This window comes from Sorex araneus, chromosome 5, assembly GCF_027595985.1.
Source record: "Sorex araneus isolate mSorAra2 chromosome 5, mSorAra2.pri, whole genome shotgun sequence".
Classification (NCBI taxonomy): domain Eukaryota; kingdom Metazoa; phylum Chordata; class Mammalia; order Eulipotyphla; family Soricidae; genus Sorex; species Sorex araneus.
In genome coordinates, this window is record NC_073306.1 from 53643154 (window position 1) to 53670772 (window position 27619).

The 27619-nt window shown below is 48.9% G+C and overlaps 1 protein-coding gene and 1 non-coding gene across 2 annotated transcripts; both read right to left on the minus strand.

Moving 5' to 3' along the window:
• Window positions 1–542: 542 nt before the first annotated feature.
• Window positions 543–26994, minus strand: CDA (cytidine deaminase). The gene is made up of 4 exons (XM_004603396.2): window positions 26841–26994; window positions 14472–14583; window positions 7245–7302; window positions 543–1296 (listed from the first exon to the last, which is right to left on the minus strand). The coding sequence occupies exons 1-4, from the start codon at window positions 26992–26994 to the stop codon at window positions 1180–1182; spliced, it is 441 nt and encodes a 146-aa protein (XP_004603453.2). The 3' UTR covers window positions 543–1179.
• Window positions 9800–9935, minus strand: LOC129405334 (small nucleolar RNA SNORA72). Its single transcript, XR_008630500.1, has one exon. It is a non-coding gene; the product is annotated as a small nucleolar RNA SNORA72 (small nucleolar RNA).
• Window positions 26995–27619: the final 625 nt, after the last annotated feature.

A 27619-nucleotide genomic window follows, 5' to 3' on the forward strand; every position in this document is an offset into this window, starting at 1 on the left:
TGGAATCAGGCAGGCCTGGCTTACATTTCAGGTCTGTCACATACTGTCACAGATCTGTGACTATGGACAAGAGACTTAACCTCTCTGAACTTGCATATGCTCACTGGTAAAGTGAAGACTTGGCAATGGAGCATGATACGCACAAGCTGAAAGGCCTAAATTCTTGGGTACATTAAACCCCTGAACGCAGAGTATGAGAGAGAGCATGCACTGTTTTCAGCCTACAATCTGGCCTGAGTCTTGACATAATTTCGAGCAAGTCCAGAGCAAGTTCAACGAAGCCTGGCACCATCATCTGGGGAGACATAGACTTCCCGAGTGGTCGAGTCCTTGAGATAAAAAAGAATCATGGAGTCGAGTCCTTGAAATAGAAAAGAATCATGGGACACTGGTTGCCCCTTGGAGGAACGTCCCTTCTGTAGGCCCAGACAAACCCGTGCATCCCCTTGCTCCTTTGGAATTGCTTGGACACACCACGAGGTGAGCGGCAGCCAGTGTTGAGGCCTAAGAGACTAGAAATGGCCATTGGCAGTTAGGTCACCCCTCCTCCACGACCACACACACACACACACACACACACACACACACACACACACACACAGAGAGAGAGAGAGAGAGAGAGAGAGAGAGAGAGAGAGAGCAGTGTCTCCCATCTGGAGAAGCAGGGGCAAGTAGCCTAAACAGGCAGCTCTCTGCACTGAGGGTTTTGGGATCCTGGGCCTGATTCCTCTCCTGCAGAAAGAATCTTGACCGACCCTAGGAGACAAATCACTTTCAGAAAAGCTGTGCACAACAGGCACAACAATCATAGACTCAGGGCGATATGCGCTCCCCTGGTCAGGGCCTCCTTCCTGCATGTTCATGACGAGAGATGTTCCCCACTCTGGAACAGGGCAGCATGGTGGGCAGGTGGAGGGAAGTGGCCCAGACTCGGGGGGATTGTAAAGTGTAGCAGAAAGGAGAGGAATGACCATGTTCTTGGTCCAGGGAGGACAATGGGGTGCAGGAGGGCCTGGGGTCCTGGCGGAACATCCCTCGTTTCATTTGGAAGTTTCGTCTGCTCAGGCATGGTGGTGGGAGTGTCCCTGGATTGCGAGTATGTCCTTATGAAGTTCTTGGGGGTCCTCTTAAGCATGGGTAAGAAGCCAGCTCTCCAGGTTGGTGGGCAGCCTCTGGCCTTCACTGGACTTTATGCAGGTCCTGGGGCCCAAAGGAGGCTGGCAGCAGCTCCTGAACGGTCTTCGTTATGTATGTGCCGTCCGGCTTCGTCATAAAGACAGCCCAGTTGGTGCCGAACTGGAAAAGAGGTAAGAACAGCATAAGGGAGGTGATGTGACCAAGGAGGGTGTAACGACCCAGGTGTGGGTCTGTTCTACCTCTTACTACTCTGCATGCCTCAGTCTTCTCATCTGTAAATTGAGGATAGTGATAACCCTACCTGGATCACAAAGCATAATGGGGAAACAACAAAAGATGTGTGTAGGTGGTCAGTTTTAGACTTACTGCATTGTCAGCGGGTAATAAACACCCTGCTCTTTCTAGGGACTCACTCAAGGGTTTCTAGGAACAGTACTAACCTGTCCCACCCGCAGGAGCAGATCTGCTGCCAGAGAAGAGCTCATGCCTGCTCTTAGCTTCTCTTCTACTCCTCACAGCCCAGATGCAATTTGCCTCCTTCACCTGTCTGACTTCTCCATCAATCCTTTGAGGTGGGTACTATCAGCAACCCCATCATATGCACTTAGGGCAAATTAGCAGAACAGAACTTTACTCCCAATCTCCCCATCTCTCTCTTTCTCTCTCTCTCTCTCTCTCTCTCTCTCTCTCTCTCTCTCTCTCTCGCTCTCTCTCTCTCTCCCCCCATCTCTCTCTCTCTCCCCATCTCTCTCTCCCTCCCTATCTCTCTCTCTCTCTCTCTCTCTCTTGCATTTTTGGTCATACCCAGCAATGCTCAGGGGTTACTCCTGGATCTGCGCTCAGGAATCACTCCTGGTAGTGCTCGGGGGACCATATGGAATGCTGGCGATCGAACCTGGGTCAGCTGCGTGCAAGGCAAATGCCCTACCCGCTGTGCTACCGCTCCAGCCCTCCCCACCTTTCTCTTCCATGCTCAGGAACCACCCCTTTTGATGTGTAGCCATGGATGAAGGACTGAGCCTTGGGGAGCCCAGTGTGAAAGTGCAAGAGAGACAGAGGAACATGCTGGACAGGGAGCAGGTGGGAAATGAAGTCCGTTGCCCAGCTCTCCCTGAGCAGCTGCTGTGAGAATCAGAGGTGGCAGGTGTAGATCCCTGTCCATGTGCCTAGTCAGTACTGAACCTCAATCTTTCATGGGGTAGGGGCACGCCTGGGCGTGCTGGGAGGGGCATGTAGTGTGGTTGAACTCTGGGTGCCCACAAGCTGAGCATGTGCTCTCACACTTTGAGTCATCTTCATGCTTCCTAAAAGTCATGTTCTGGTTTCTCTGTCTTGGTATCACAACCATTGGTACTCAAGGGCCACTCCTGGCTTGGTACTTGTAGGACCACATGGTGCTGGCAAACTAGGCCTTCTGCATGAGAATCCTGCCCTGATCCCTAGAAGTAACTATTATCTTTTTAATGTATTGATTTTATTACTGTTACTGTGTTTTGCATATTGAATATGCCACGGGTAGCTTGCCAGGGTCTGCTGTGAGGACGAGAGATGCTTGGTAGCTTGCCAGGCTCCATGAGAGGGATGGTGGAATTGAACCCGGGTCAGCTGCATGCAAGGCGAACGCCCTACCTGCTATGCTATTGCTCCAGTCCAAGTCTCACAGTGGAGACTTTACTGGTGCCCACTCAAACAAATCGCTGAACAATGGGACAGCAGTGCAGTAGTGCTACAATACTATTGATTTTATTATTATTTTTTTGTTTGGGGGCTATATCTGTCTATGCTCAGAGTTTACTCATGGCTCTGTGCTCAGAGATCATTCCTGGAAGTCTCAGAGACCAAATGGGATGCTAGGGATTGAACCCGGGTGAGCCATGTTTAAGGAAAGTGCCCACCTGCTGTATTAATCTCTCTCTCCCCTACATTTACTTTTGTTGTAATTTAGGTACCATGGTTGCAATACTGCTCATGTTTATGGTTTTGGTGTGCAAAGTTTCTGTATTTCCCCACCACTGTCCTGTGTGGCTTCTAGTTTGCCTCTTCATTCTCTTACATTTCCTTTGCTGGGTAATCTCAGTTTTATAACTCAAGGCAAAGTTTTTGACATTGTTTAACACTATTTCCTTGTTTTATCAATATAACAATGAGTGGGGGGGGGAAATGCAGTATTTGTGTCCTTGTTCCTTAACACAATACCCTCTAGTTCCATCCAAGTTGCAGCAAACTGCAAGATTTAATCTTATAGCCACATAATATTCCATAGTGTACATAAACTACAAGTTCTCTATCCATTCATCTGTCATTGGGCATTTGGGTTGCTTCCATATCCTGGCTACTAGCACTGCAATGAACATAGCTGTACACCCATCTTTTGGAGTTAATGTTTTTGTGTTCTTGGGGGAGATGCCAAGAAGTGGAATTGCTGGGTCATAGGGAAGCTCAATCCTTACTTTTTTGAGTCTCTGTACTGTTTCCCTTAGAGGCTGAGCCAAGGATATTCCCACCAATTGTGAGTGAAAGCTCCTTCTTCACCACATCCCTTCCAGCATTCGGTGGTTTCCAGTCTTTTTGATATATGCCATTGTCATGGGGAGGAGACGAAGCTTCACTGTTGATGAGTTTTACACTTCCCTAATAAGTGACAATGAACTCTGCCTCACGTGCCTGCTGCCAGCCTACGTGTCTAGAAGTCATTCTTACTCTTTGACTGCTAGCTACAGCTCAGGTTTGCAGCCGACTCTTCCAAGCTTCTGTCTGAAATGCCAAGGGATTGCCAGGCACAATCAATCTTCTGGCTTTTAAAAAGTGAATGTTTTAGGGAAGGATATTTTTCTGCTTGGCAGGCTCTGCCAGAGGGTTCAGGAGAAAGTCTGCACAGGCGAGTTGAAGAGCCCAATGCCTCATCTCTTAGTCTTTGTATCTCGGTTTCAGTTTTGCTTCTCCCTGTCTTTAACTTTTTCATCTGCCTACTCTCCTTTGCCAATAACTTTGTCAATATCATTTGGAGAAAAAGCAGTGAGTCACTGGACAAAGTCAGGGTTTGGGGACAGAGGGGCCTGGTGTTCCGATGTGGTTTCCCAGACCAATGTTCTGGGCATCAGGGTCACCTAAAAGAGATGTGGTTGTCATAGTAAGCTGAGTCTCCAGGGTGGCAGTTTCCACCAGGTTTAAGATTGGAGCTCTGCAGACTGGGCTTTGTTCTGCAAGATGGCAGGAAGCAGCAAGGAGCCAGGGGAAGGCTGGCTTGTGCCACATATGCTTCTGAACCCCAAGGTTCAATGGCCAATTTCCATACCCCAATCTCAGCCAAATTTCAACAACTCTCCCCGAGTGGAAACCCCCATGGTACAGGCAGTCCCCATGGGACAAAGAACTTCCATATCTCCTCCACAGTTGGAAAACCTCTGTTCCACTTAGAGAGCAGAAATCAGGGAGTCTGCTGGGATTGTGTGTGCCCTTCTGTGGGCGCCCTCGAGGGCTCGAGTGTCCTTTGCAGACACACTGCACTCTAGGGAGAGAGGACAAGATGGACACTTCCCTTACAGGCTGAGTGGGGCCGGGGGTCTAATGAAACGCTGTGTTTGAGCGGATGATGTGGCACATGAGAGCTCAGGGGTCTCTATGAGGTCCCCAAGCTGGTGGCTTCAAGCTTTAGGGTCTTTGGAAGACACAGACAGTTATCCTCCCGGATATATAAAGACACTTGAGAAACTTCCACCAAAGCCAGGTTAGGAACCCACAACCAAACGTACCCCTTTGTTGTCAGAGCTGGAGAAACTGATTTTCCATCAAGATCATCTTAGTTTGAAAGGCTATTAGAGGGGTTGGAGAGATAGCATAAGCGGGTAGGGTGCCTGCCTTGCACGCAGCCAATTCAGGTTCAATCTCCAGCATCCCATTTAGTCCCTTGAGTATCACTAGGTGTAATTCCTAAGCATTGCCAGGCGTGACCCCAAAACAACAACAAGAAAAAAAACCAATAGAAGCACATTAGATCCCTTTAGTCCTTCTTTACAAACATCTATAGTTTCCCTTTTAGTTTGTGTTTCATTTTTTGGGGGCTACACCCATCAGTACTAAAGGCTCACTCCTGGTTCTGCACTCAGGGATCATTACTGGCAGGTTCAGGGGTCTACATGGGGTTCTAGGGATCGAGCCAAGGTCAGCTGTAGGCAAAGCAAGTATCCTGCCCACTCTACTACTGGTCCGGCCCCTTCCTTTCTTTTTAATCCAACTTTTATTTTAATGTGGCAGAACTTAAGTTTTTTTAAAACTTAAGATTTTTTAAAATCTTAAAAATTAAAAAAAATTTAAATTAAAAAATTCATATGTCGTCCTTGCTGTTTGTGACTCAAGATTTACACCTGTTTCTGCGCTCAGAATCACTCCTGGGTGGGGACTGAGGACCTACTGGGTGCTGGGATCAGTATGGGATCAACCTAAGGTTGGCTGCGTGCAAGATAAGCACTTTTCCTGCTCTATCATCTCTCTCATCCCACAGATTTTCAATTTTAACCATTTTTTGAGACTCCACCCAAGCAGTGCTCAGGGGGCCTGGAGCCCACTCCAGTGATATGTAGCCAATTGGGCCAGAGGGTTCAGGGCTCAGGCCCAGTGATACAGTGCTGCTAGGGTCTAATGGTGCTGGGGTCGCCAGGTCATCCCCGTGGTGCTCAAGAGGCTATGCAGAGCTGGGGATCAAACTCAGGGATGTGCCAGGGATAGGCACTGGAGTCATCTGCCTGGCCCCTTTTAAACCATTTTTAAGTATACCATTCATTTGCCTTTATTCTTGGTCTAAACATTTCCTCTGAGCCAGGGAGACAGGAAGACAGCACCAGGGGCTGCCATGCTTGCTTTGCATGGGGGTGGCGTGGTTTGGTTTAATGCCCAAAGTGCATGGCTCCCCAAGCACCACTGGGACTGGCCCCCAAGAACGTGGCAGAGGGTGGCTTCTGAGCACTACCAGGTGCGGCCCCCAAAATAAAAACTTTAAAAAACAAAATAAAAAACGTTCCCTCTGTCGCATGCCCTTGCAGGCCCCTGTGGTCTCCCCAGCCCTCTCCGAGTACCCCTCACTCACCATATTCTAGCCTCTGCCTCTTGCTACTTAGCAACTCACTAAATGGATGGGCCTTAAGTTTGCTGGTTTTACCTTTGAAAGACATAGCCTCCTTCTGCCCCGTCTTTTCTCATTATTTTTATCTCTGCTCAAATGGCATCTTCATAGGGAGACCTTTTCTGGTCATCTGAAGCAGGGACCAGCAGCCTGTTTTCTGTAAAGGCCCAGGGTGTCACTATTTCCAGCTCTGCAGGTCATGTGGTCTCTGTCTGAATTGCTAGACTCGGCTGTTAAGGGTCACAGCTACTGTGGACAACCCATGAGAGGATACACAGCGGGCATGACTGTATATACACACACCTTGATTCAGCAGAACAAACAGCAGGCTGAATTTGTCCACAGCCTATAGGCCTTGCTTGCTGACCTCTGACCCTGACCTACAATATCACCTGCCTGTATACTCACCCCCAACTCTCTACTTGTTTTCCTGTATCTTTTTATCCATGGTCTTCTTAAAACTATTTTTTTGGTTGCTCTGTGTGGGTTACTGATGTTGGCATTAGACTATAATCTCCAAGGAGTGGGGCGGAGTTTGTGTGTATTTGTGAGGGGGCAGCCTTATTTTTTTTTCTAATTTTATTTTACTTTTTGGGCCACACCTGGCAATGCTCAGGGGTTATTCCTGGCTCTTCACTCAGGAATCAATCCTGCCAGTGCTCAGGGAACCCTATGGGATGCTGGGATTGAACCTGGGTCACCTGCTTACTGGGTCTAAGTACAGCCATGCTTTCTCTTTGGCCCGGAGGGTGCCTTTTTATAGTTGTCTCCCCAGAGCTAGTTTACGGCCCAGCCCAGAGGATGTGCTCACTCAGCAAGTAGCATTTGCATCAGGAGTAATTTCCAGTGATTTGTGTGAGCCTGGGTAAGTCCTTTGAGTCGGCCAGTCAACGCATAACAGTTGCTTCATCTCCTGACAGGGAGTTAAGCTTTGCCCCCCACTGCTTGGGGAAGCAGGGAGGCAGCTCCAGAAAGAGATGCTGCTTACCTCTCTCATGACTTGCCTGCAGGCCCCGCACGGTGAGATAAAGTCATCTTTCAAGTTGCTAGGGAGTTAGAGAATCAAACATGGGTTAGTCCTGCTGGAGGCATAAAGACAATGGCTAGCTTCAGTCCCCAAGTCCCCACCCTGCTCCATATGGACCCACCCTGGCCAGACAGTTTCTGATTCACAGAGAGAGAGGCCAACAAGGGGCATGGAAGTTTTCCACACTTTTCAGAGACTTCATGACCAGTGGCTATTTTAGAGCATTCAACAGATGTTTGATAAGCGCTGACCATCACCCAGATTCCATGAACACCAAGGTTTGGAAGAATATATCTCTGGCCTTCAAGAGATTCAAGAGATTGCTCAGTCCAGTGGGAGACAGAAAATCAACTGAGTTCTAATTTAATTATTATTATTTTTTTGTTTGGGGGTCATACCACATGGTGCTTATGGGATACTTCTGGCTTTATTCTTTTTTCTTAATGTAGGAGTACTGCTATTTATTTGCTACTGATTAAGCTGATTGAAGTGGGCATGAACTCCACATACTTAAACATTTTTTTTAAATTGAGTATCCGTGAGATAGATCACTACAAAGCTGTTCATAATTGGGTTTCAGTCATACAATGATCCAGCACCCATCCCTCCACTAGTGTAACATTTCCCACCACCAATGTCCCCTGTTTCCCTCCCACCTTCCTTCAATACTCCACCCCCAACCCCCAGCCTTCCTCTATGGAAGGCACTTCCCTTCTTGCTCTCTCTCTCTCTCTCTCTCTCTCTCTCTCTCTCTCTCACACACACACACACACACACACACACACACACTCCTTTTCCTTTTGTGCATTATGGTTTGCAATACAGGTGCTAAGAGGTCATGGTTTTGTTCAGGGCATTCAGTATTTTTATTGGGATGGTAAGGCTGGAGTAGATTTTTAATTGGGTGGCCACTTTGGGGTGTGGATGTGACTACTGAGGCTTCCAGAAGTACAGGGAGGTGGGGGGAGGTAGCCCAACCTGACCCCGAGAAAGCCTGGGGATTTTAGTCACAAAACCTGCAAATCCAAATTTTCAACAGATTGTGCCTTGGTGAGATCGGTTCTGAGACAGTGGAGTAGGGCCAGGGCCATGGCAGTGATTTTGGGTTGTGGAAGAAGCGGCTCCCAAGGCCTCTGCTTGGGTGGGCACTAGGCCAACCCACCCCCCTCCGATTTCTCCTGGTTTGTTCAGCCATGTGCAGGTCCAAGATTAATTGTGGCTTTTGATCTCTTTTGAGATTTATTTATGGGTCTTTGAAATAAGGCCAACAAATGAGCTTGTGTAGCTAAGCCAGAGGTGATTTGTGGGCATGGCTCCACATACCTAACTTTTGGGCATTTAACTTCTTGGTAAACTTGGTCTCAAGTTGTTGGGGTCTGACCAAAGGCACAGCAGCAATTTTGGGGTATCAGGAAGCCTGGAGGCATCATCAGGCTACTGATGCACTCGCCCCACAGGTACAGGTTGACCTGCTGGCGACACCATACCCCTGGTTCTATTCTTCAGGGTGGCTCTTGGCAGAACTTGGGGGACCTGCTAGTGCCAGAGGTGAATCCCTGCCTCTTTCATGCCAAGCAAGTACTCGGATACTGAACACTCTGTACAGCCCCAAGTTCTTGTTTTATTTATTATTAATTAATTAATTAATTTATTTATTTATTTATTCTTTTTGGGTCACACCTGGCGATGCACAGGGGTTACTTCTGACTCTGCACTCAGGAATTACTCATGGCGGTGCTCGGGGGACCATATGGGATGCTGGGAATCGAACCCGGGTCGGCCGCATGCAAGGCAAACGCCCTACTCGCTGTGCTATCGCTCCAGCCCCTTGTTTTATTTTTAAATTAAAAAAATTGTCATTATCATTTCTTTTTTTTTTAAGAATTTTATTTCATTGAATTACCATGTGGAAAATTACAATGCTTTCAGGCTTAAGTCTCAGTTATACAATGCTGAAACAACCATCCCTTCACCAGTGCCCATATCCCACCACCAAAACAAAAACAAAAACAGTACACCTCCCATCCCACCCCCCCAGCACCCCCCAGCCTTGTAACTGATAAATTTCACTTTATTTTCTATTTACTTCGGTTACATTCAATATTTCAACACAAACCTCACTATTATTGTTAGGAGTATCCCACTAGAGTCAGACCTGTTGTGAAGAGATATGAGGTCTTGGATTTCTGTACTTTAGCAACTAAGTCCAGGGAGATTTCTTCCAGATATTGGATCATTGCAAGCTTGTAAAAACCATCTGTAGTCGTCATAATATGGCAGTCACCATGCCCTTCACCCCTGGCAAGGAAGAGGCAAGAGAGAGAAATACCTTTCCCCTCCTGGGCGGGCATGGAGCCTCGGCTTAGTTCTCAGTCTGGAGATATTCTGCGAGGAGCTGCCCATACCAAAAAATTTAGCTGGCATCTGGAGTCACGCTCATGCAGCTGTGGAGAGGCCACACACACGTGCGGCCCCCGGGATCACATCTTGGCGGCAGACAGGGCCGGTGCCACCCACCTTCTCATTCTCATTTCTAAGACCAGACTTAGGGAGGTAACGAACTAGGTGTGGGGACACATGCATGGTTTTATTATAGCAAGTATTTAGTCTGCCCTGATTATTACAAAATCAGAACAGTGAGAATATTCACAGTAAAGTTTTTATTTTAAACAATGTGTATTAAGTTCAGTGAGCTGACGCAACAGAGATGCTCTCCTTAAGGACTGGATTTTTCTGTTTGCAATGGAAATAGTAATTGCAAAGGCTCCAAGACATGAAAGAATAAAATGTGTGTGCTTCAAAGAGAAACATAGGCTCCTGAATCTGAGCATGTGGAGAAGAGACGGTGACATCTAGGGACTGTGTCTGAGGAGCCAGGCACCTCCTCTCCAAGCAGGAAGGAGATGGTGCTGCAAAAAGGCAGGTTCAGCTGCAGCATAGCCACAAGCCTGGAGGTTAGTCCACAGCAATTCTGGAGCCACCCAGATGAGATTTCACATTGCTCCATATCTGTCTAGTGGCGTCTGGGATGTGGCTCAAGTGGTAGAGCACGTCTTGTGTGTCTGAGGCCCCGAGTTTGATCCCCTGTACTGCACAACCCCCTGATCACTGCTGGGACAGACTCTTGTGGCCTCTAAGTATTCTGGCTGCGACCCCCAGAACATAAACAACAACCAAATTAAAACATATACAGAATATTTCAGGCATCCTACAAAGTACTTCACGTGCATTATCTAATTTTAACAAATATTGGGCACCTACTATGTGGCAGGCATTGTTGATGTTGGGTACATGGAAGTGGAAAAATCACTTAGAGTTCATTACATGCAGGAGTTTTTGAGTAATGAGGGTAACCAGACAACCAAGCAATCCATTAATTAGTATTTTGGGAGACAAAGATGCTATGAGTTAAATAAATCATATGAGAGAGAGAACAATGGGGCGCTGCCCTATTTAATCTTCATGACAACTCCCTTTTTTATGTGGGTAGTTGGGCCCAAAAGAGTTCAGCTCCGTGAAAAGATGGATTCCTCCTTGAGCACACTCCCTGCTTCAGAACAAACCCCTTGGGAACATGAGAGGGACCCTTGCCCGGAATGCCCAGTGAGTGGATTCAGCCTTACGATGACCAGGGACTAGTGATGGAGAAGTCAGATTCTGAGAAGTCCTTTGGAGGTGGGACTGCTTCTTTTTACTGCTTTCAATTTATGTTACCCTAGAGCCTGCTCTAGGAGAGGCATGCAAAAAGAGCAATGAAGACCCATCCTAGAATTCCTGCCTTCAGGGATCTTTTCGAAATGGAGATAAAATCTGCAGGGAAATTGGCTGTGGTTAGGACCACAGGAAAGATGCTGAGTGAATTCCAGCCTCCTTTCCATGGATGGTCAGGATCCAGCCCCTGTCCAGGTCCCTACTTCCTCTCCCACTCTTGTGACATGCATGGCCATCCGCCAATAGACATCTCCTTGGACATGATGACTTGCACTTGGGGTTTCAAGAGTGTATCTTTGAAATTGGATTTAACCATGGGTTCAATCGTCAAAAGTCAGAAGCAAGTACATGTAAGCACCAAAGGCCTGAGATAGCCCAATAACAAGAGTTGACACTTATAATGCCCTTCTCTGTGCCAGGCACTCTGCCAAGGACCTTATATATGTTAATTCATTTGCTCTTCTAACAAGTTTTTCCTGCTATCCACGTGATCATGAAAGTAGCCTTCTTAAGGTCTAGTTGTGGAATTGGTAAACAGAATTGAACACAGGATATATGAACTCTGCCTTGGGTAGTCTTGAAGCTTGTAGAAGTAATGATGATAACTTAAAAATTAGTTTAGGTGGCTGGAGAGATAATACAGTGGGTAAGGTGCCCACCTTGCATGTATCAACCTGGATTTAATCCCCACCACCCTTTATGGTCCCCCTGAGTCCTGCCAGGAGTGATCCCTGAACAAAGAGCCAGGAGTAAGCCCAGAACACCACCAGATGTGGCTCAAAAACAAACAAAAAATATTCATGGAGTGCTCTGTGCCAAGTTCTTTTACAGAAATTGCTTCCCAAGTCCTCACAATAGCTCATGGGCAGATGTTATTCTCTTCTACTTTACAGACTGAAAATCCAGGCTCAGAAGACTGGAGCAATGTCCCTGAACTCAGTAGCTGAGCAAGACTTGAAACTAGGTCTCAAAATCCCCAAAACACCTTGGCTCGTGATCATTGGCCATGAATTCAAATTACTATTGTTATCTTGTTGGGTTCCATTTTATTTTTTTTGGGGGGGGTGCACAATCAGCAGTGCTCAGGCATCGCTCCCAGCCATGCTCAGGGAACCATGTGGTGCCAGGAATTGAATCCAGAGCCTCCCACATGCAAGAGCTCTATCACTGAGTCACATTCCCCAGGCCCCATGAGTAAGATTTTATGGCTGGAAAGAAGATGCATTCTAGAATGTTCTGGGTACATGGAGTGTTCCCTCCTTATTTCCCCTTTCTCTTTCTCCTCTGCCCTTTCCTCTCCTCCTGGGCGGGGTAGTAAAAGTTTCCAGTGGTTTGTGCTGCCCTTGGTCGTGCTGAGGCCATGCTTTTCTGACTCAACAGTCTGGAAACGTATTGCTTCTGATGAAGACATCTGGGACCCCAGGGCTGTGCTTTCTGAAGGGGCTCTCTGAGACTGTTCCACACCCATCACTGTTAACAAGGGAGCTGGCATTTTCCATTCATCCTCTAAATCCACACTCTCAATTTAACAAGTCATTAGTGCAATAATGACTGCATTTCTGGCTCAGGGATGCCGCTTCGGGCCAGGTACCCAGAGGAGAGCAGTTGGGTGCTGGAAAAATGCAGGTTTTGTGTAAATAAGGACATTTGCTAATCATCGTTAGCAACACCCAGTCATGTTTGAGAGTAGATAATGACCAAGAGAAAAGGCTTTTAATTTAGAACATTCTAAACAGAGCAAGGCGACTGCGCTATTACCCTTTTGTTGACTTTGCTCTCTTTTTCTCCAGAATGTCATTATTTTCTTGGATCGGTTCTGAAACTGAGTGAATCTCCCCACTTCTTTTTTTTTTTTTTTAATAAAGTGTAATTCACATCCTGATCTCAGCTCTTTTGTACAAAATGTTCCCAGCATGGTCTCATTTATTCCTCTCAAAGCCAAAGGGAGGCAGGCCAGGTTCTGGGCACTGGAAGGCCTCTCAGAAGCTGGGGCCTTCGCCACAGAGCATGGTTGGCTCCAGCTACTCAGAACAAAAACAAAAACAAAAACAAAAACAAATAAACATCTTTCAGTAGCCTGGGCCAGCCTGGGCACAGCATGAGGCCAAGTTTGTGATCTTGTCAGAGAAATAGGGGCTTTTTTTCTGTCTCTTAGCTCCCACTGTCTTTGTTCTAATTCCCGGTTTCCATGGCTTGCCTTTCTAGCAGGAAGGTCCAGCAGCTCTGCCATAATGAAGCCATAATTCACTACTCACACATGACCCCAGCGGCCTGACGGCTCAAGATGTCAAACTCAGTCATCCATGCCCTTCCTTTCTGGGGGCGAAACATTTGTCGCATCATTCTCCCTGCATCAGTAACTTGCAAAGAATATGCAATATGAGTGCGCATACAATAGAGTGTGCACACAAGAGCAATTCACGGTGAAATCAGAGGCACAGTGGGGGCCATGTTAATACAAGAGCCCATTTCCATGCTGGAACGGTGAGGTCCCTTGGGTGCAAGGTGCAAGAATTCAAATTCCCTTTGTGAGGATGCATGTAAGTATGAATGCATCATTTATTTTAGAGTTGTTGTTGTTGTTGGGGGGGCACACCCAGCTATATTTGGGGGACTAGTGGCAGCTCAGTGTTCAGGGGACTATGCAGTGCAGGGGATCAAATCCAGGGTCTCACACATGCAAGACAAGTGGCTCAGCTGCAGAATCCCTTCCCTGGCCCCTAGGCATTTATATTGGAAACATGCAGAAAGAATTTAGAGGTGCTATGTTTAGCCAAGGACCCGAAGCGTGATTCATTTGAACCCTAAGCCAAGTTTACCCGACTGTCCGCCAGCCAGCTTGTCTTTGCATCTTGGTCCCTGGCACCTAGAGGTGAGAGTCGCTATGTGGAGGAGTCAGTTTGCATAGCAGCGATCCCCGCCTCGACTTGAAGGGGGCAGGGAAGTGTGTTTCAGATCTCCTGGCACAGGGAGGCACAATGAATAAGCCTGGATGAGACGCTAGAGATGGGTTTTGTTCTGCTCTACCACTAGCCTGCTGCTCCTTCTCAGCCTCTGTTTCTTTACCTGTAAGATGGAGGGGTGGACGATGAGCCTGCACTGGGGGATGGTTAGGTCCCTTCAGCTTAAGGGTTCTCTGCTCTCTCTGTCTCTGTCTCTGTCTCTCTCTTCCCTCCCCACCTCTCTCATATCTCCAAGGAACACTTCAGACTTTGCACTGTTAGAACTAGAGTACAACTGTCCTTGACCTAGAGCTGCCTTGTTGTTGCCTGCTCTTGGATGCACCCAGGGCAGAGTCCATTTCTTGTTTATCTCCTTACCCTCTGCACTCAACCCAGAGTCCCCTGGCATGCCCAACACATAGAAGTTTTAGAGTAAACATGTTCTATGCAGAGTGTCTGCATGAAGTGGATGTAGAGTGGATGTGAGCCAGATGGAGGAACCCCCTAGTTGCTGGGTCCTGTCCTTCCCACTCACCTGGAAATAGCGATTGCCTGGAAATCTTTGTATCCTTCCGAGATGGCCTTCTGGATAGCAGTCCGCTCAGCACAGTTGCCCAGGGCGTAGCAAGCATTTTCCACATTGCACCCTGAAAAGAGAGGAGAGCTCAGTGGTACTTCCAGCAGAGCCATTTCCTGTTGCCTGTGTTGTTGAGAGAGAATTTGCCCCATTCCCATGCAGAAACGGACCAAGACTCAGTATGATGGAGAGAAGAAAAAGGCAATTTTCCCAGAAGTCTTGGGAGGCTCTGGTCCTTGGGGTTGGGGTGCCCATCTCGGGACCCTCCCATTCTCACTCACACACAGCTGGAGAGTGGGGGGTGAGTTGGGGGCACAGAAGGGACTAATCTAGCCTCATCTCCCCAACATAGGTCAAGGTAAAGAGCAATGCAGGGTAAGAGAAAGAGAGAGAGCAAGAGAGAGAGAGAAAGGGTGTGTGTGTGTGGGGGGAGAGAGCAGAGGCTCCAGTTTGGGGTCTAAGAGACGGAAGTCATGGCAGAGTGGCAAGTGGCAGGAATGGTGGAGGCTGGATATTAATTCAAAACTTGGAGTTGAGCTGATTTTTAGGGGCTGAGTACCAGCTGGTTCAATCAGAGTTCTGTGTGACTTATTTTGTAGGATATGCTGTCAAAATCAACACACACATACACATACACACACACTTAAGCTTTATAAAAGTGCCTGTGATTGGGGCTGGAGCGATAGCACAGCAGGTAGGGCGTTTGCCTTGCACGCGGCTGACCCGGGTTCGATTCCGAGCATCCCATATGGTCCCCTGCGCACTGCCAGGAGTAATTCCTGAGTGCAGAGCCAGGAGTAACTCCTGTGCATCGCCGGGTGTGACCCAAAAAGCCAAAAAAAAAAAGTGCCTGTGATTGTCAAGACTTAAGGTAGTCCTCAGGCGTCCAATGGGGGGTGGGCTGCTAAGATGGCCCTGTCCCAAGCCAGGAGTCCTCTCAGGGTGTCCCTGGGGAACAAGCTGGTAAGGCCTTCGTCCAGGAGGTAAAACATTGACATAAGTCATTGGATAAGAAATTCTCGATTTCAGAGATGGGAACAGATGAGTACCAGAACTGGACTTTGCCCTGACCATCAGATGTGTAAATGTCTGTATCACTTCTCCTGACTTCCTTTGCTCCCTAAGGTAGCAAATAATTGGGAACAATTTATTGTTCCCAATAGCCATTTCTCCTCCTACCTTTAAGAAATACGAGAACTACAAGCCAAATACAATATGACTGATCAGAATATGACTGATCACATGTATCGAGATGGTATATCCCAGTCTTTCTTGTAGCCAGGTGTGGCTCTATCACTATGTACTGGCCAGTGAAATGTGGTCCCAAGTGATGGAGGAAAATTCTATTGCTTTTGTTTGGTAAGAAGATTGCTTGGCTTGTTATTATTATTTTATTAAGTCACTGTGAGATAAACTGTTACAAAGTTGTCCATGATTGAGTTTCAGTCACACCATGTTCCAAAACTGGCCCTTCACCAGTGTACATTTTCCACAACCAATGTCCCCAATTTCCCTCCTTCCACACCCCACACTTTACTTATTACTTCATTTATTTTCCTCAGGCTTAGATGGGGCACAAGAGTATTGAACATTGGCTTATGGTTACAGGAATGAAAAAGAAAAGAAGAAACTTGGGCTCCCTTAAGCTCAGGAGATAGCGCAAAGGGCTAGAGCACATACCTTCCATGCACAAAGTGCCAAATTTGATTCCCTACACTAAATGGCTGCCAACCCAGCACTAGCATGGGCTTATGCCTTGAACTGCCCAGCTAAGTTAGAATCTCCTGCCCCTCCCCCGCACCAGGCTGTCTTCACGGGGGGGGGGGGGGGGGCGGGGGGCCCTGGGAGGCCTGCTCCTGAGCTGGAGCAACAATTGGTGGGCCTGGCTTTGCCTCCCTCTGGAGGTGGTCCTATGTGAGTGCGTCCGATTGAGCAGAAGAAGGATGTGTATGGAGGTGTCTAGGCCGCAGCGGGTCATGTGACAAAGACTAATTTCCCCAGTGTCGACTCTCCCAGGAGAATCCACTGGTGGAACAGGGCCACTGGCTATAGAAGGTGGTTCCCAATTTCTCTGGAAGCTTCACGTGGCTCTTTAGCTTTAGCCCATGGAATGTGAATAGAAATGATGGGTGCAAACTTCTAGATGACACTTCAAGGAGACACTGCTTGCTCCCTCCACACTTCATCCCTCTCCTTCTGATGATGTATTGGTGCCCATTTTGAACTTTGGATGAATACACTTCTCTAGGGGTGATGGGACATCAAGACAGAGGAACAAGTTGCCTGGCTCCCCGTTCCATAGGGTAATGAAGACTCCACTGAGTAAAAGAAGTCGAAAACCATGCCTACAAAAGCTGTGATTGTTCAATTTAGAAAGAACTCCTACTTAGAGAGAAGCACTATATAATAAGGTGGCTGAATAAGGCAGCCACCTTATTCAGCTTCCTGTGCTGACACTGGTCTCTTTAGTGCAGTCTGCTCTGGACTAATCGCCCTCTAACCTCCCTCTCCTACCAGGTCTTCATTGGGATGAGGCACTAGTGTTTTGTTCTTGTATTTGTCCCGGTTAGACATTGCTTCCTCATTATGCCCTGATGTACTTTCTGCACCTCATTTCCTGTCCCTCCATTATTTACGCAGGCAAGTTAGGAGAGATCCATGATTTAGCCATCATTGTAGTGGTTCTTCAGATAACCGACCATCAGGACCAGACTGATGGAGAGAAATAAAGCTCCTAGACAGCCTTCCCCAAGCGCTAGGGAGCTTGTCTGCCAGTCCCCTGCTGGGGTGAGGGAGTGCGTTAACTTCCAGTTCTGCAGGGAACAGCAGGGTTAGGTGGGGACAGGGGAATTCTACTTTGAGGAAGAGGGTTAGGTGGGGACAGGGGCATTCTACTTTGAGGAAGAAAGGTGGGTAGCAAAGTTTGGCCTTGTTGAGCATCCCTGTACTGACACTGGGTGCCTCTTCTCCTCCTCCCAAGAGCTTTGCCTCCTTCCTTTGCATGTGCTTCAATGGGAGTCACTATCTGCTCTCACGTAACTTTGAAGTATGAGCACCCGGCCCACACTGGACCAGAGATTCTCTGTGTGAGAACTTCAGTTCTCAGAGACCATGAGTGCAGGCAGCCTTGACGGAGGAGATGAGTGGGAGCTCAGGAAATGGGCGTGAAGAATGGGCAAGAGCTGGTGAAGACTCTGGAGCCAATTACCCAAGGCCTGCCACACTTCAGCTCTAAAAGTTTAGCAATAGGAGCGAATAGAGACTCCTTTTGAGTAAAATAGTTCCTATGTGTTTCTACTACTTGCAGTCACACTGAAACCAGCAGTGTGGATGTGGATGTGGAGCCAGGGGGTTGCAATCTTGAAAGTAGCGGTTAGTCTTCACACTTGGGTTTGTTCATTCATGCTCAACTGTGCACAGCTAACCCAGATAACTGGTTGATTGCTGTCCGTGTAGGAAGTTAAGTGACTACATGGACAAGTGTTTCTTGTTCCCAATGAGTTCCCCCAGCTAGCTTCTGGATGGCATTATCCGGATAGCAATGATTTCCTTTAAACATACTCTTTCCCATCCTTCCATGCCAGCCCTGTCCACCTTTGTTGGCTTTTGACCTCATCTAATTACATAATTGCAAGACTCTGCCAGACTTTCTTTTAGCTTCTCACCTAGTAGAACCCCAGCCCTTCCTCTACCCAGAATCAGGGACATGCTCCCCATTAGATGAGATTCAGAATCCTGAGCGCTCCTTCAGATGCTGTGAAGGCAAATGGACAGATTGCAGTGAGTTCAGCCTCTCCTGACAACAGCTGGGTCTGTCTCTGGAGTTCACAACAATTGTTGATGCAGCCAGAACTTCGGAAATGAACCTGTGGCTTTCATTCTTTCCCGAGTCCCCCGTCCTGGGAAAGGAGGCTACAGAGAGAGCACAGGAGGTCAGGCACTTGCCTTGCATGTGATTGCACTGGCTGTGACCCTGATTCAAATCCCTGAGCACTGCCAGGGGACAGTCCTGAGCACAGAGTCAGGTCTAGCTTCCGAGTCCTCAGATGTCACCTTCTCAACAAGCCTTCTCACATCACCCTAAAATGCTTCCTCCCTGATCCTCTCAACCATTCACCCTGCTTGTCTTCTTCCTAGCATTTCACACTTTCCTGAAATAAAAATCTTTATGACCTAAGCCACCCAACTGTAGCGTAACACTTCCTAAGGGTAGATATTTTGTCTATGTTGTGCATTGCATTGTGCCTGGCATCTGGGATAGTCAGGATGCCTGGAATGAACCTATTTATTATTGTGGCATTTCCTCTTGTAGTGCTAGGCTTCTGAGGTATAAAGCAGTAACTGCATTGGAAGCCTCTAGCAAGTTCAAGTGTAATTTCTCACTCTTGTTTTTAAAGGAAAAAAAAGGAAAGAAAGAAAAGGAAGTCCTTAATCACCAACTGATCCTGAAAGGCCAGACAGCTTTGTTTTACCTCTTTAAGCCCAGGAAACAGGCCAGCCTCCATCCAGGCAAACCTACCCACTTCCCAATGTTGCCTTGGCTTTCTTGGAAACACTCAGAAAAGATGCCAAATTGAGGAATCCATAATGACAACAATGAGTCAAATAATACTTCGGTAATAGTGCCACCACTACTAATTATTATTTCTCTTACTGTTCATGGATAGGCTGGAGTGATAGCACAGCAGTAGGGCGTTTGCTTTGCAGGTGGCTGACCCCGGTTCGATTCCTCCGCCCCTCTTGGAGAGCCCGGCAAGCTACCAAGAGTATCTCGCCCTTACGGCAGAGCCTGGCAAGCTACCCGTGGTATATTCAACATGCCAAAAACAGCTAACAACAAGTCTCACAATGGAGACGTTACTGGTGCCTGCTCGAGCAAATCGGTGAGCAACGGGACGACAGTGACAGTGACTGTTCATGGATCTGGCAGACCCTCTGTGGAACCCTTTATCTGTATTTACTGCTGACCCTTTCAACAACATTGAAAGGCAGGTGTTATTATAACCCCCATTTGATAAAAGGTAAAGCCGAGGCTGCTGGCAGGGAGCTGGGACATATAGCCTGGCCCGTTGCACCCCAAGGCCTGTACTTTTTCTCAGTCACCTTTCTGCAAGGCTTGTTTTTAGGTGTTTGTTGCTGAAGGCAAGGTTGAGGGTTGTTGTCATCAGGACCTCAGCAAGAAAAGAGGTTCACAAAGGGGGCCTTTGGCTCAGTCTCCCAGAGAAGAGAGCCGTGCCCCAAATACGGGGCCCACTCAGTACCTACCCTCCTTCTGTGGGATCGGAATGGGATTAGAATAGCAGAGAGGGGCGGGAATGACAGTACAGTGGGCAGGGTGTTTGCCTTGCATGTGGCTGTCCCTGGGTTCAGTCCCCGGCGCCCTTCCCCAAAGCTGCCAAGAGTGACCCTTGAGTGCAGAACTAGAAGTAAGCCCAAGCACGGCTGGTGTGGTCTCCGAATAAAGAAAACACAAACAAAGTGGACATTAGTATCTCCTAGAAGGTTTCTTTTTTTTTTTTGAACCACACCTTACTGTGCTCAGGACTTACTCCTGGCTCGGTGCTCAGGGATCACTCTTGGCAGAGTGCAGGGGCTCGTATGTGATGCCAGGGACAAAGCCAAGGTTGGCTACATTCAAGGAAAGCATGCAGGGCAAATCCCCTGCCCCCTGTACTAGCTCTCCACCCTCTTCTAGAAGGTTTCGTCTTCTGAGGCCCTTCTGGAGTTCCTGCCTCAGCAGGTCTGAGTTGGCATTTCAAGAATTTGCATTTCTAGGGGCCAGAGAGATGGTGGATGGTTCAATGCGCTTGCATTGCAGAAGGCTAGTCCCCTGATGCCACATGGTCCCCTGAGCACTGCTAGAGCCAACTCCAAGCACTGAGCTGGAAGACAGTGGCCCAACTCCCCTCTACAAATAAATCTGCATTTTGGGGGCTGGGTTGTGATTCAAGTGGTAGAAATGTGCCTTGTCTGTGCGAGGTCCTAAATTCAATTCCTAGTCCTCTGAGCACTATAGGCCCAGAATACTTGGGAAATACTCAGTTTCCAGAGCACTGCCAGGAATTCTGGGAATCAGGAGGCCAGCGGCTGGTTGCCTGGAGCCTGAGGAAGAAGTAGAATTAATTGCTTCATTTTTTTTTTTTGTGTGTGTGAGTGTGTGTGTGTGTGTCTGTGCTATAACTGGCTGTGCTGGGGGTCGGTATAGTTTTCTGACCTTAGCTCCCTTTTCTCTTTCTTCCGGGTTCTTCCTGGCACTCTGCTAAAGGGTGCTTAAAGGTCCATGCCTTGCCAGGATCAGGCCTGGGGCTTGGACATGCAAGTCAAGTGGCTCAACCCTTGGAGCTCTCTTCCCAGCCCCAGAGAAGCAGATTTACGGGTTAAGGCAAGGTCAAGCTGGATTTGGTAACTAACTAGCATGTCCTTAAGAATATTGTTTCTTGAGGCTGGAGGGATAACACAGTGGGTAGGGCATTTGCCTTGTATGCGGCCGACCCAGGTTCGATTCCCAGCATCCCACATGGTCCCCTGAGCACCACCAGGGGTAATTCCTGAGTGCAGAGCCAGGAGTAACCCCTGAGCATCACCGGGTATGACCCAAAAAGAAAAAAAAAAGAGAGAATATTGTTTCTTTGTTTTTTGTTTTGATTTTTGGTTTAGGGTCACACCTGGTGGGATTAAGAGATTACTCTTGGGCTGACTCCATCTCTCACCCCCCCCACCCCACCCCCCACACACTTCTCCTGCCCCAGATGAAGTTTTCTTTCTTCTTCTTCCTCTTTCCTCCTCTCGCCCCTCCTCCTCCTCCTCCTCCTCCTCCTCCTTCTCTACCCCCCACATCCCCCTCAACCCGCAGTGATACTAAGGCTTATTCCTGGCTCTGCACTCAGGGATCACTCCTGACTCCTGGTTGTGGTCAGGAGACTGTATGGGGTGTCTGGATCAACGCTGGGTCAACTGCCTCCAAGGCTAAACACCCTACCCACTGTACTGTATCTTTGGCCCCTTTCTTTCCTTCTTTCTTTCCCTCTTTTTTTCTTGTTCACACCTGGCGATGCTCAGGGCTGACTCCTGGCTCTGCACTCAGGAATTACTCCTGGCGCCGCATAGGGGACCATATGGAATGCCAGGGATTGAACCCAGGTCAGCTGCGTGCAAGGCAAACACCCTGTCCACTGTACTATCGCTTCCTTTCCTTTCTTTCTCTCTCTCTCTCTTCTCTTCTTCCTTCCTTCCTTCCTTCCTTCCTTCCTTCCTTCCTTCCTTCCTTCCTTCCTTCCTTCCTTCCTTCCTTCCTTCCTTCCTTCCTTCCTTCCTTCCTTCTTTCTGTCATACTGGGTGGTGCTCAGGGCTCACTCCTGGCTCTGCACCCAGAGATCATTCCTGGAAGTGCTCATGGGCCTACGCAGGGTGCCGGGTTCCCAGGTGCTGTGTGCAAGGCAAACACCCTACCTGCTCTACTCTTGCTCAAGTCCTTGAGGTTTTCTGACCTCAGTTCCCTTTCCCTTTGTGGCACTTTCTTCCTGGGGAGCTTTACCTTGCAGAGATCTCTCACCAGTCCAGGCATGAGAGAAGTGGACCGTTGGTGTGGATGATTCCCAGCTTGAAAGCCTTTGGGGGGCGGGGATACAAGGCCCTGACCAGATTGGGGGAAAATCATTTTTATAAGAGGGACAGGCGGGAGTCTTTGTACCCAGACTTCCCGGCATAGGCTGCATTCAAGGCAAGTGCCTGGCCCTGTGTTATCCTCTGGCCCTCTGTCTCTCTGTAAGAAGGGTCTGTCCGGGGACACTCTCGGCCTTACAGGCAGATTGGGGCCAGGTGTTTGGTTCTGGCAGTGCTCAGCCCAGTAGTGCTCGGGGGCCACTGGGTCAACATTCAGTGGTGCTGGGGGGCTATGTGGTACTGGGAATGAATCTCAGGGCCTCAAGCACTGCACTTGAGCCTTGAACTCTCTCTTCCCACCTACCCCCATCCCTAGATTGGCTTAAAAAAAAAAAGACAGGACTTCCATGCAGTTGTAGAAAGCCACAAAAACTGGGCAGACCTGTCCCACTTCAAAATGTCTGTATACCACAGTGCCCTTCTGTCTCCTAATCATTGCTAATTTGCCTGTGCTGCCCTATCGGGTTTCTTCGAGTTGTTCAAGGTTCCATCCTCTCCTCGCTCCACCTTCTTACCCTCTATGCCCCCTTCCAGCTAAAGCAGATGCTGGAATTCTGGGAAATGCCCTCCAGCTGTCCTCTCTACTCACCACACCTCGCAGTCCGCTTCCACATATCTGTTCAACAGCAAGGAACAGTGTAAAGAGCACAGTCTTTGGAATCAGATCAAACTGAGCCTCAGTTATCTTGTTTATAAAATGTGGGTGTGCTGGCCCTTGATTTGGTCAGCGTGGCACCTAGATGCTTCTGCGGGAATGGCCCCACCAGCTCTCCCAGGAGGAGGGATCTACAAGGTGGCTGACCTATCACAGTTGTTGCATCATGACTGTACTGGCCCTCGGATGGGCAAACGGTTGACAGTGGAGCAATGAAAGCCCTTCCTTGGAATTACCCTCAACTTCATAATCAGAGGCTAAAAGAACAGATGATCATATCATAAATCAGAGACTGCCTACTTCTGTTCCCTGGTGCCTAAAAGACATATCACTTGCAGGATAATAGAAAGAAATCTTTGACCCCAGAAGGTTAAAGAAGGGCATAGTGCATTCAACTTCTAGGATTACTGTCTCCTAGTCTAGGTTGACCCTTGACTATTATGCTTCTGGTGGTTCTAGTGAATATATGTGACACTCCTGTGTCCCCTTATGTGGTGGCAGTGAGGTCACAAGAGTGCCTAGTGCAGGTTCAATTCATTGTCATTATATACACCACAGCTGATTTTGAGCCACAGAAAAATCCAGCCCTGTCTTCTGCTTCCTGCCTTATCTAGTGCCTCAGCACTGGCCTGAGAGCAGAGAATCCGGCTTCTTTCCTTTGTTTCTAAACTTCTCATCCCAGATCTATCCCATACTGCCTTTGTCCCATACTTTGTCCCATACTGCATCTCCCTGATGTTTCCTTCCTCTTCACCCCACCTGCTGCTTTCCTAGGCCAAGCCCTTCATTCATGTGTTCAATCAACCTTAACTGAAGGCCTGTTCTAGGTGTTGATGCTGGGACAGGTAAGGAAACAGGAGTCCTCGCCCCCTGAGGCATTCTCCTCCACCCCAGTCCTGCTTGAGGACACAGCAGACTTACTGCTCTCCAAAGCCACTTTCAGAGTACTCCTCCTTTTTTGTTTTGTCTTGTCTTTGTTTTTTTTTTGGGGGGGGGGGGGCTGTGCTCAGGGATCACTCCCGATGATGCTCAGGGTGCGTGAAATCCTGGGCCCACATCAACTGCATGCAAGGCAAGGAGTCTACCCCCTGTACTATTGCTCCAGCTCATTCTTAAGAACGCTCCCTGGCTGCTCACCTCCTTTCTCACCAACTCTCAACATTTCTTCTTGCCCCTCCCAAAGTGCCCTGCAGTCTGCCTCTCCGTCCTCACCCTCGCCTCACCATGAGCAGCAGCAGTTGTAGAAAGAGTCCAGGCAGCCCCCTGTGTGACAGTCTTTTCCGTGGTGCCTGGGATTGAATGCAGGACCTCACATGAGAGGCAAGCACACTCCTGAGCCACATGCCTGGCCCTGTGACATACCCTTTGTGCGTGTGTGTGACGCAAGAAAGTTTTCTTTTTAATTGAAACTTACTTAGGAAGATGTGAATGGAGAGAAAAAGAGAAGTGTCTGCACAAGAGAAAACAGGTTTCTCCAGAGCAGAAATAAGTGAGCACACGGCGAAGCAGGCAAGAGATGTGTCCAAGGCCTTGAAGAGGAAACCCCTGTGACATTCTCAGGGGACAGGCACTGCTCTGCTCCCATCACAGCCATCCTCAACGGGGCCTTAAGATCCTTCATTTACAAAGGCATAAGTAAAGGTGACGTGCGTTGCCCATGATCACACAGCTGATAGGACTTATACTTAGGACTTATACAGCAGTAGGACCTCTAAGGAGCGTAGAATTCCAGTCCTCACCCCCCCACCTCCCACCCCCACCTCAGAGGCCTCTCTAAATTCCCACTGTACCAGTCTGTTGGGAACCAACAGAATCCAAAATGTTGGAATCCAGATGTGGAATGCTGCCCTTGAATGCTGCCCCCCATGGGGGTCCTGTCGGCTCTATCTCTCCTGGGAGAATATCCTCTTAAGAAAGCCCTTTACATTTCTATTTATCCCGATACACTAACACCCTCAGATATATACTAGTCTAACCCAGATAGATCAAGATTGTTAGGTGGCTGACCAAAGAATGTTGTTCTCCTTTCAATGATTATTGGTTCTAAGCAATAAATACTGTACATGGAGGACAGTTGGGGCTCTTAGTCCACGCGGCTGTTAGCTCCCTGATCCCATGCTTTTTCCCTCTTATTTCTGTCTCTTCTTAATTTTCATGGTGCCCCTGCTTCAGCCTTGTTCACCTGGGACTTGTCCCTAGCAGAAGTTCCTTTTTTGCCACTTAGATAAGCCACCCTGGGTTCATCTTACTTATTTATTCCCTCCACAGTCATTGCCTGAGTCGCTGACTTTGATCCCTGACTAGGAGGCTTCCATGGGACCATTTTTGCTGAGGGCACCTATTTCATACATAAGGGGTGCTCAGCAAATAGTAGTCGACTGACTCAATGAAAGTACGAGGTCCCTTCTCTTATATCCCCTAGGGGGAATAGGGAGGCACTGGAAAGAATAGATGATTCCTTGTTCAAGGTCCTGGAACCCCAGGGCAATATGGGTTGTGGGCTGTTTGTGGCAGTAGTTAATGTGTAATTCTCATCTGAGCCACAGGAGCAGCCCTGCATATCTACGGGACGCTCCAAGATTCTTTCTTCCCCATACAGCAGCAGACTGGGACATCAGAGGAAGTCTGGGTTCAAATCCCAGTTCTGGAATCTTTGATGGTGAACTGTTCCCTTTGCTACGAAGGGTGCAATAGTCACTGCCTTGCAGGGTGGAAGGGGTGACAGAGACAGCAATCACAATTCTTCCCGGCATACAGTCAGATTACCTCTGCTCTACACGGGTGACTGGACAGACCTCAGAAGACAAGGTAACGGGCACAGGTGAGCAGGGAGGGGCACTAGAGACAAAGAGGCTGTGCCTAGCCCACTCTCGGCGGAGTGGCTCCTACCGGCCTGCCTCCTTTAAATAGATGTTCTATACAGGGAAGGGGGTTCTAGTTGCTTTCTGGCCAATTTTTATCTGGTTTGGCAGTTGTGGGAGGGGCGTGGTTTCCCAGCCCTCCCTCATAAAGCAGTTCTCACTGGTACTGAAGAGATGCTTGCCAACTTGGCAGAAAATAGTGTGAGCCCCTATCCCCCATAGCTCAGTGGCAGAGTGCCCAAGGCCCTGAGTTGGGTTCCTCAGTCCTTCCTACATGTACCTAGTGGGATTCTCATTACAAAAAAGTAATTAGGGGTGTGTGTGTGTGTGTGTGTGTGTGTGAGACTCTCCAATCACTTGCACTATGAACAAAAGGGAAGGAGAGAAACATGCTTGAATGTTTGTCAAGAGGCTGAGGATGTGGCTCAGGGGTCAAGCACCTGCCCTGAATGTTGAGGTCTCGGGTTGGATGCCCTCACAGCAAAAAAAAAAAAAGGAAAAAGAAAAAAGAAAAAAACCGAATTGTTGTTTAAGTAACTCTTTCATACAACCAACAAATAAATAGGAACAGACCGATGAGTGTAGTTCGAGTCCCACCCTGACTTTCACTACTGGTTCAACTACACACACACACACACACACACACACACACACACACACACACACACACACACCTTTTTCCCTCCAAAGACCCTCCGTAAGACCCTCCCCTTATAATCAGTCACCTAACCCTTTTTGCCTTACTTTTCCTCCAACACTGTGGTCGTTATGAACAGCTCTGGGGGGCCTGGGTCCTGACTCCCGGTCCACCGGCTTTTAAGCCCTGTCACCTCCCTGCACCTCCGTTTGTTCTTAGGAAACAGGAGAGTGCGGGGATGAGGACTTGCTGGTAGCCCTTGTGGGAGTTTTAGCAGGGGCTTCCCCGCTCTCCCCAGCCCCCCAGGACTGCTGATGCTTCTGATGTATGCATCCCACCGCATCCCTGCCCTCTGCCCGCGCAGTCAAGTCTGAGCAGCGCCCTCACCCCCGGTGTAGGGGACAGAGACCCAGGCAGGGGCCCCGGGGGCGCACGCGTGCCCCCCCACCCCGCGACCCTCGGCACCTTCCTGCTGGGCCCCGCCCGCCCGGGCGCGCGAGGGCCCCCCTTACCCGAGAAGATCCTCCCGTCGCGGGTGAGAAGGGCGGCCCCCACGGGGAAGTGACTGTAGGGGCAGTAGGCGGACTTCTTGGCCTCCTGGCAGGACCGCAGCAGCCGCTGGATCTGCTCGGGCTCCAGCGCGCAGGCGGGACGCTCCTGGGCCATGTCGCGCTCGGGGCGGTGGAACAGCGGAACGCCAACACCCGCGGCTGCAGCCCAAGCCAGGCCCCCCACCACGGCGGCTCCTCCCCCGGGGAGTGTCGCGGGCCGCAGGTGCTGCGCTGCTGGGAAGCTGGGTGGGGCCCCACGCGCCCCGCTCCTGCCCCGGGGCCAGAGGATGCTGTGCGTCTCCCGGTGTGGGAAGATGTGACCCCGTCCACACTTGCTTCATCCTCACCCTTAGGGGCCCTCTGACAGTAATTTAGCAAGGGGGAGGGGGCGGGGCGCCTGGGGGCCGGTGTCTAGAGGGGGTGGTGACTGTGAATACACACCTCGTAGGGCCAGCCTGAGGTCTAGCAAGTCCAAACTCCAAGGGTTGAAAATCCGCATTTTTTGTTACATGACAGTTTTCCTTCTCCTTATCTGAGGGAAGGGATAAGGCTGAAAACTCAGGGCCATGGCAGCCACTCTGGTTTCCTGAATCAGGGGTGTAAGGAAGAGCAAGGAAATACTGAAGTTTCTTGTGTTCACCTGTTGACTTTCCCATTTCTTGCCTTAACCCAGAATTAATTTGTGTGTGTGTGTGTGTGTGTGGTGGTGATGGTGAGTTGAAGTGTTTGGTTTACACCTT

Coding starts and splice junctions, on each gene's coding strand:
- CDA (XM_004603396.2), bottom strand. CDS start 26,994: ATGGCCCAGGAGCGTCCCGCCTGCGCGCTGGAGCCCGAGCAGATCCAG. Junction 7,303..14,471: donor CAGGCAATCGCTATTTCCAG/GTGAGTGGGAAG, acceptor CTAACTCCCTAG/CAACTTGAAAGATGACTTTA. Junction 1,297..7,244: donor GCAGGCAAGTCATGAGAGAG/GTAAGCAGCATC, acceptor CCTCTTTTCCAG/TTCGGCACCAACTGGGCTGT.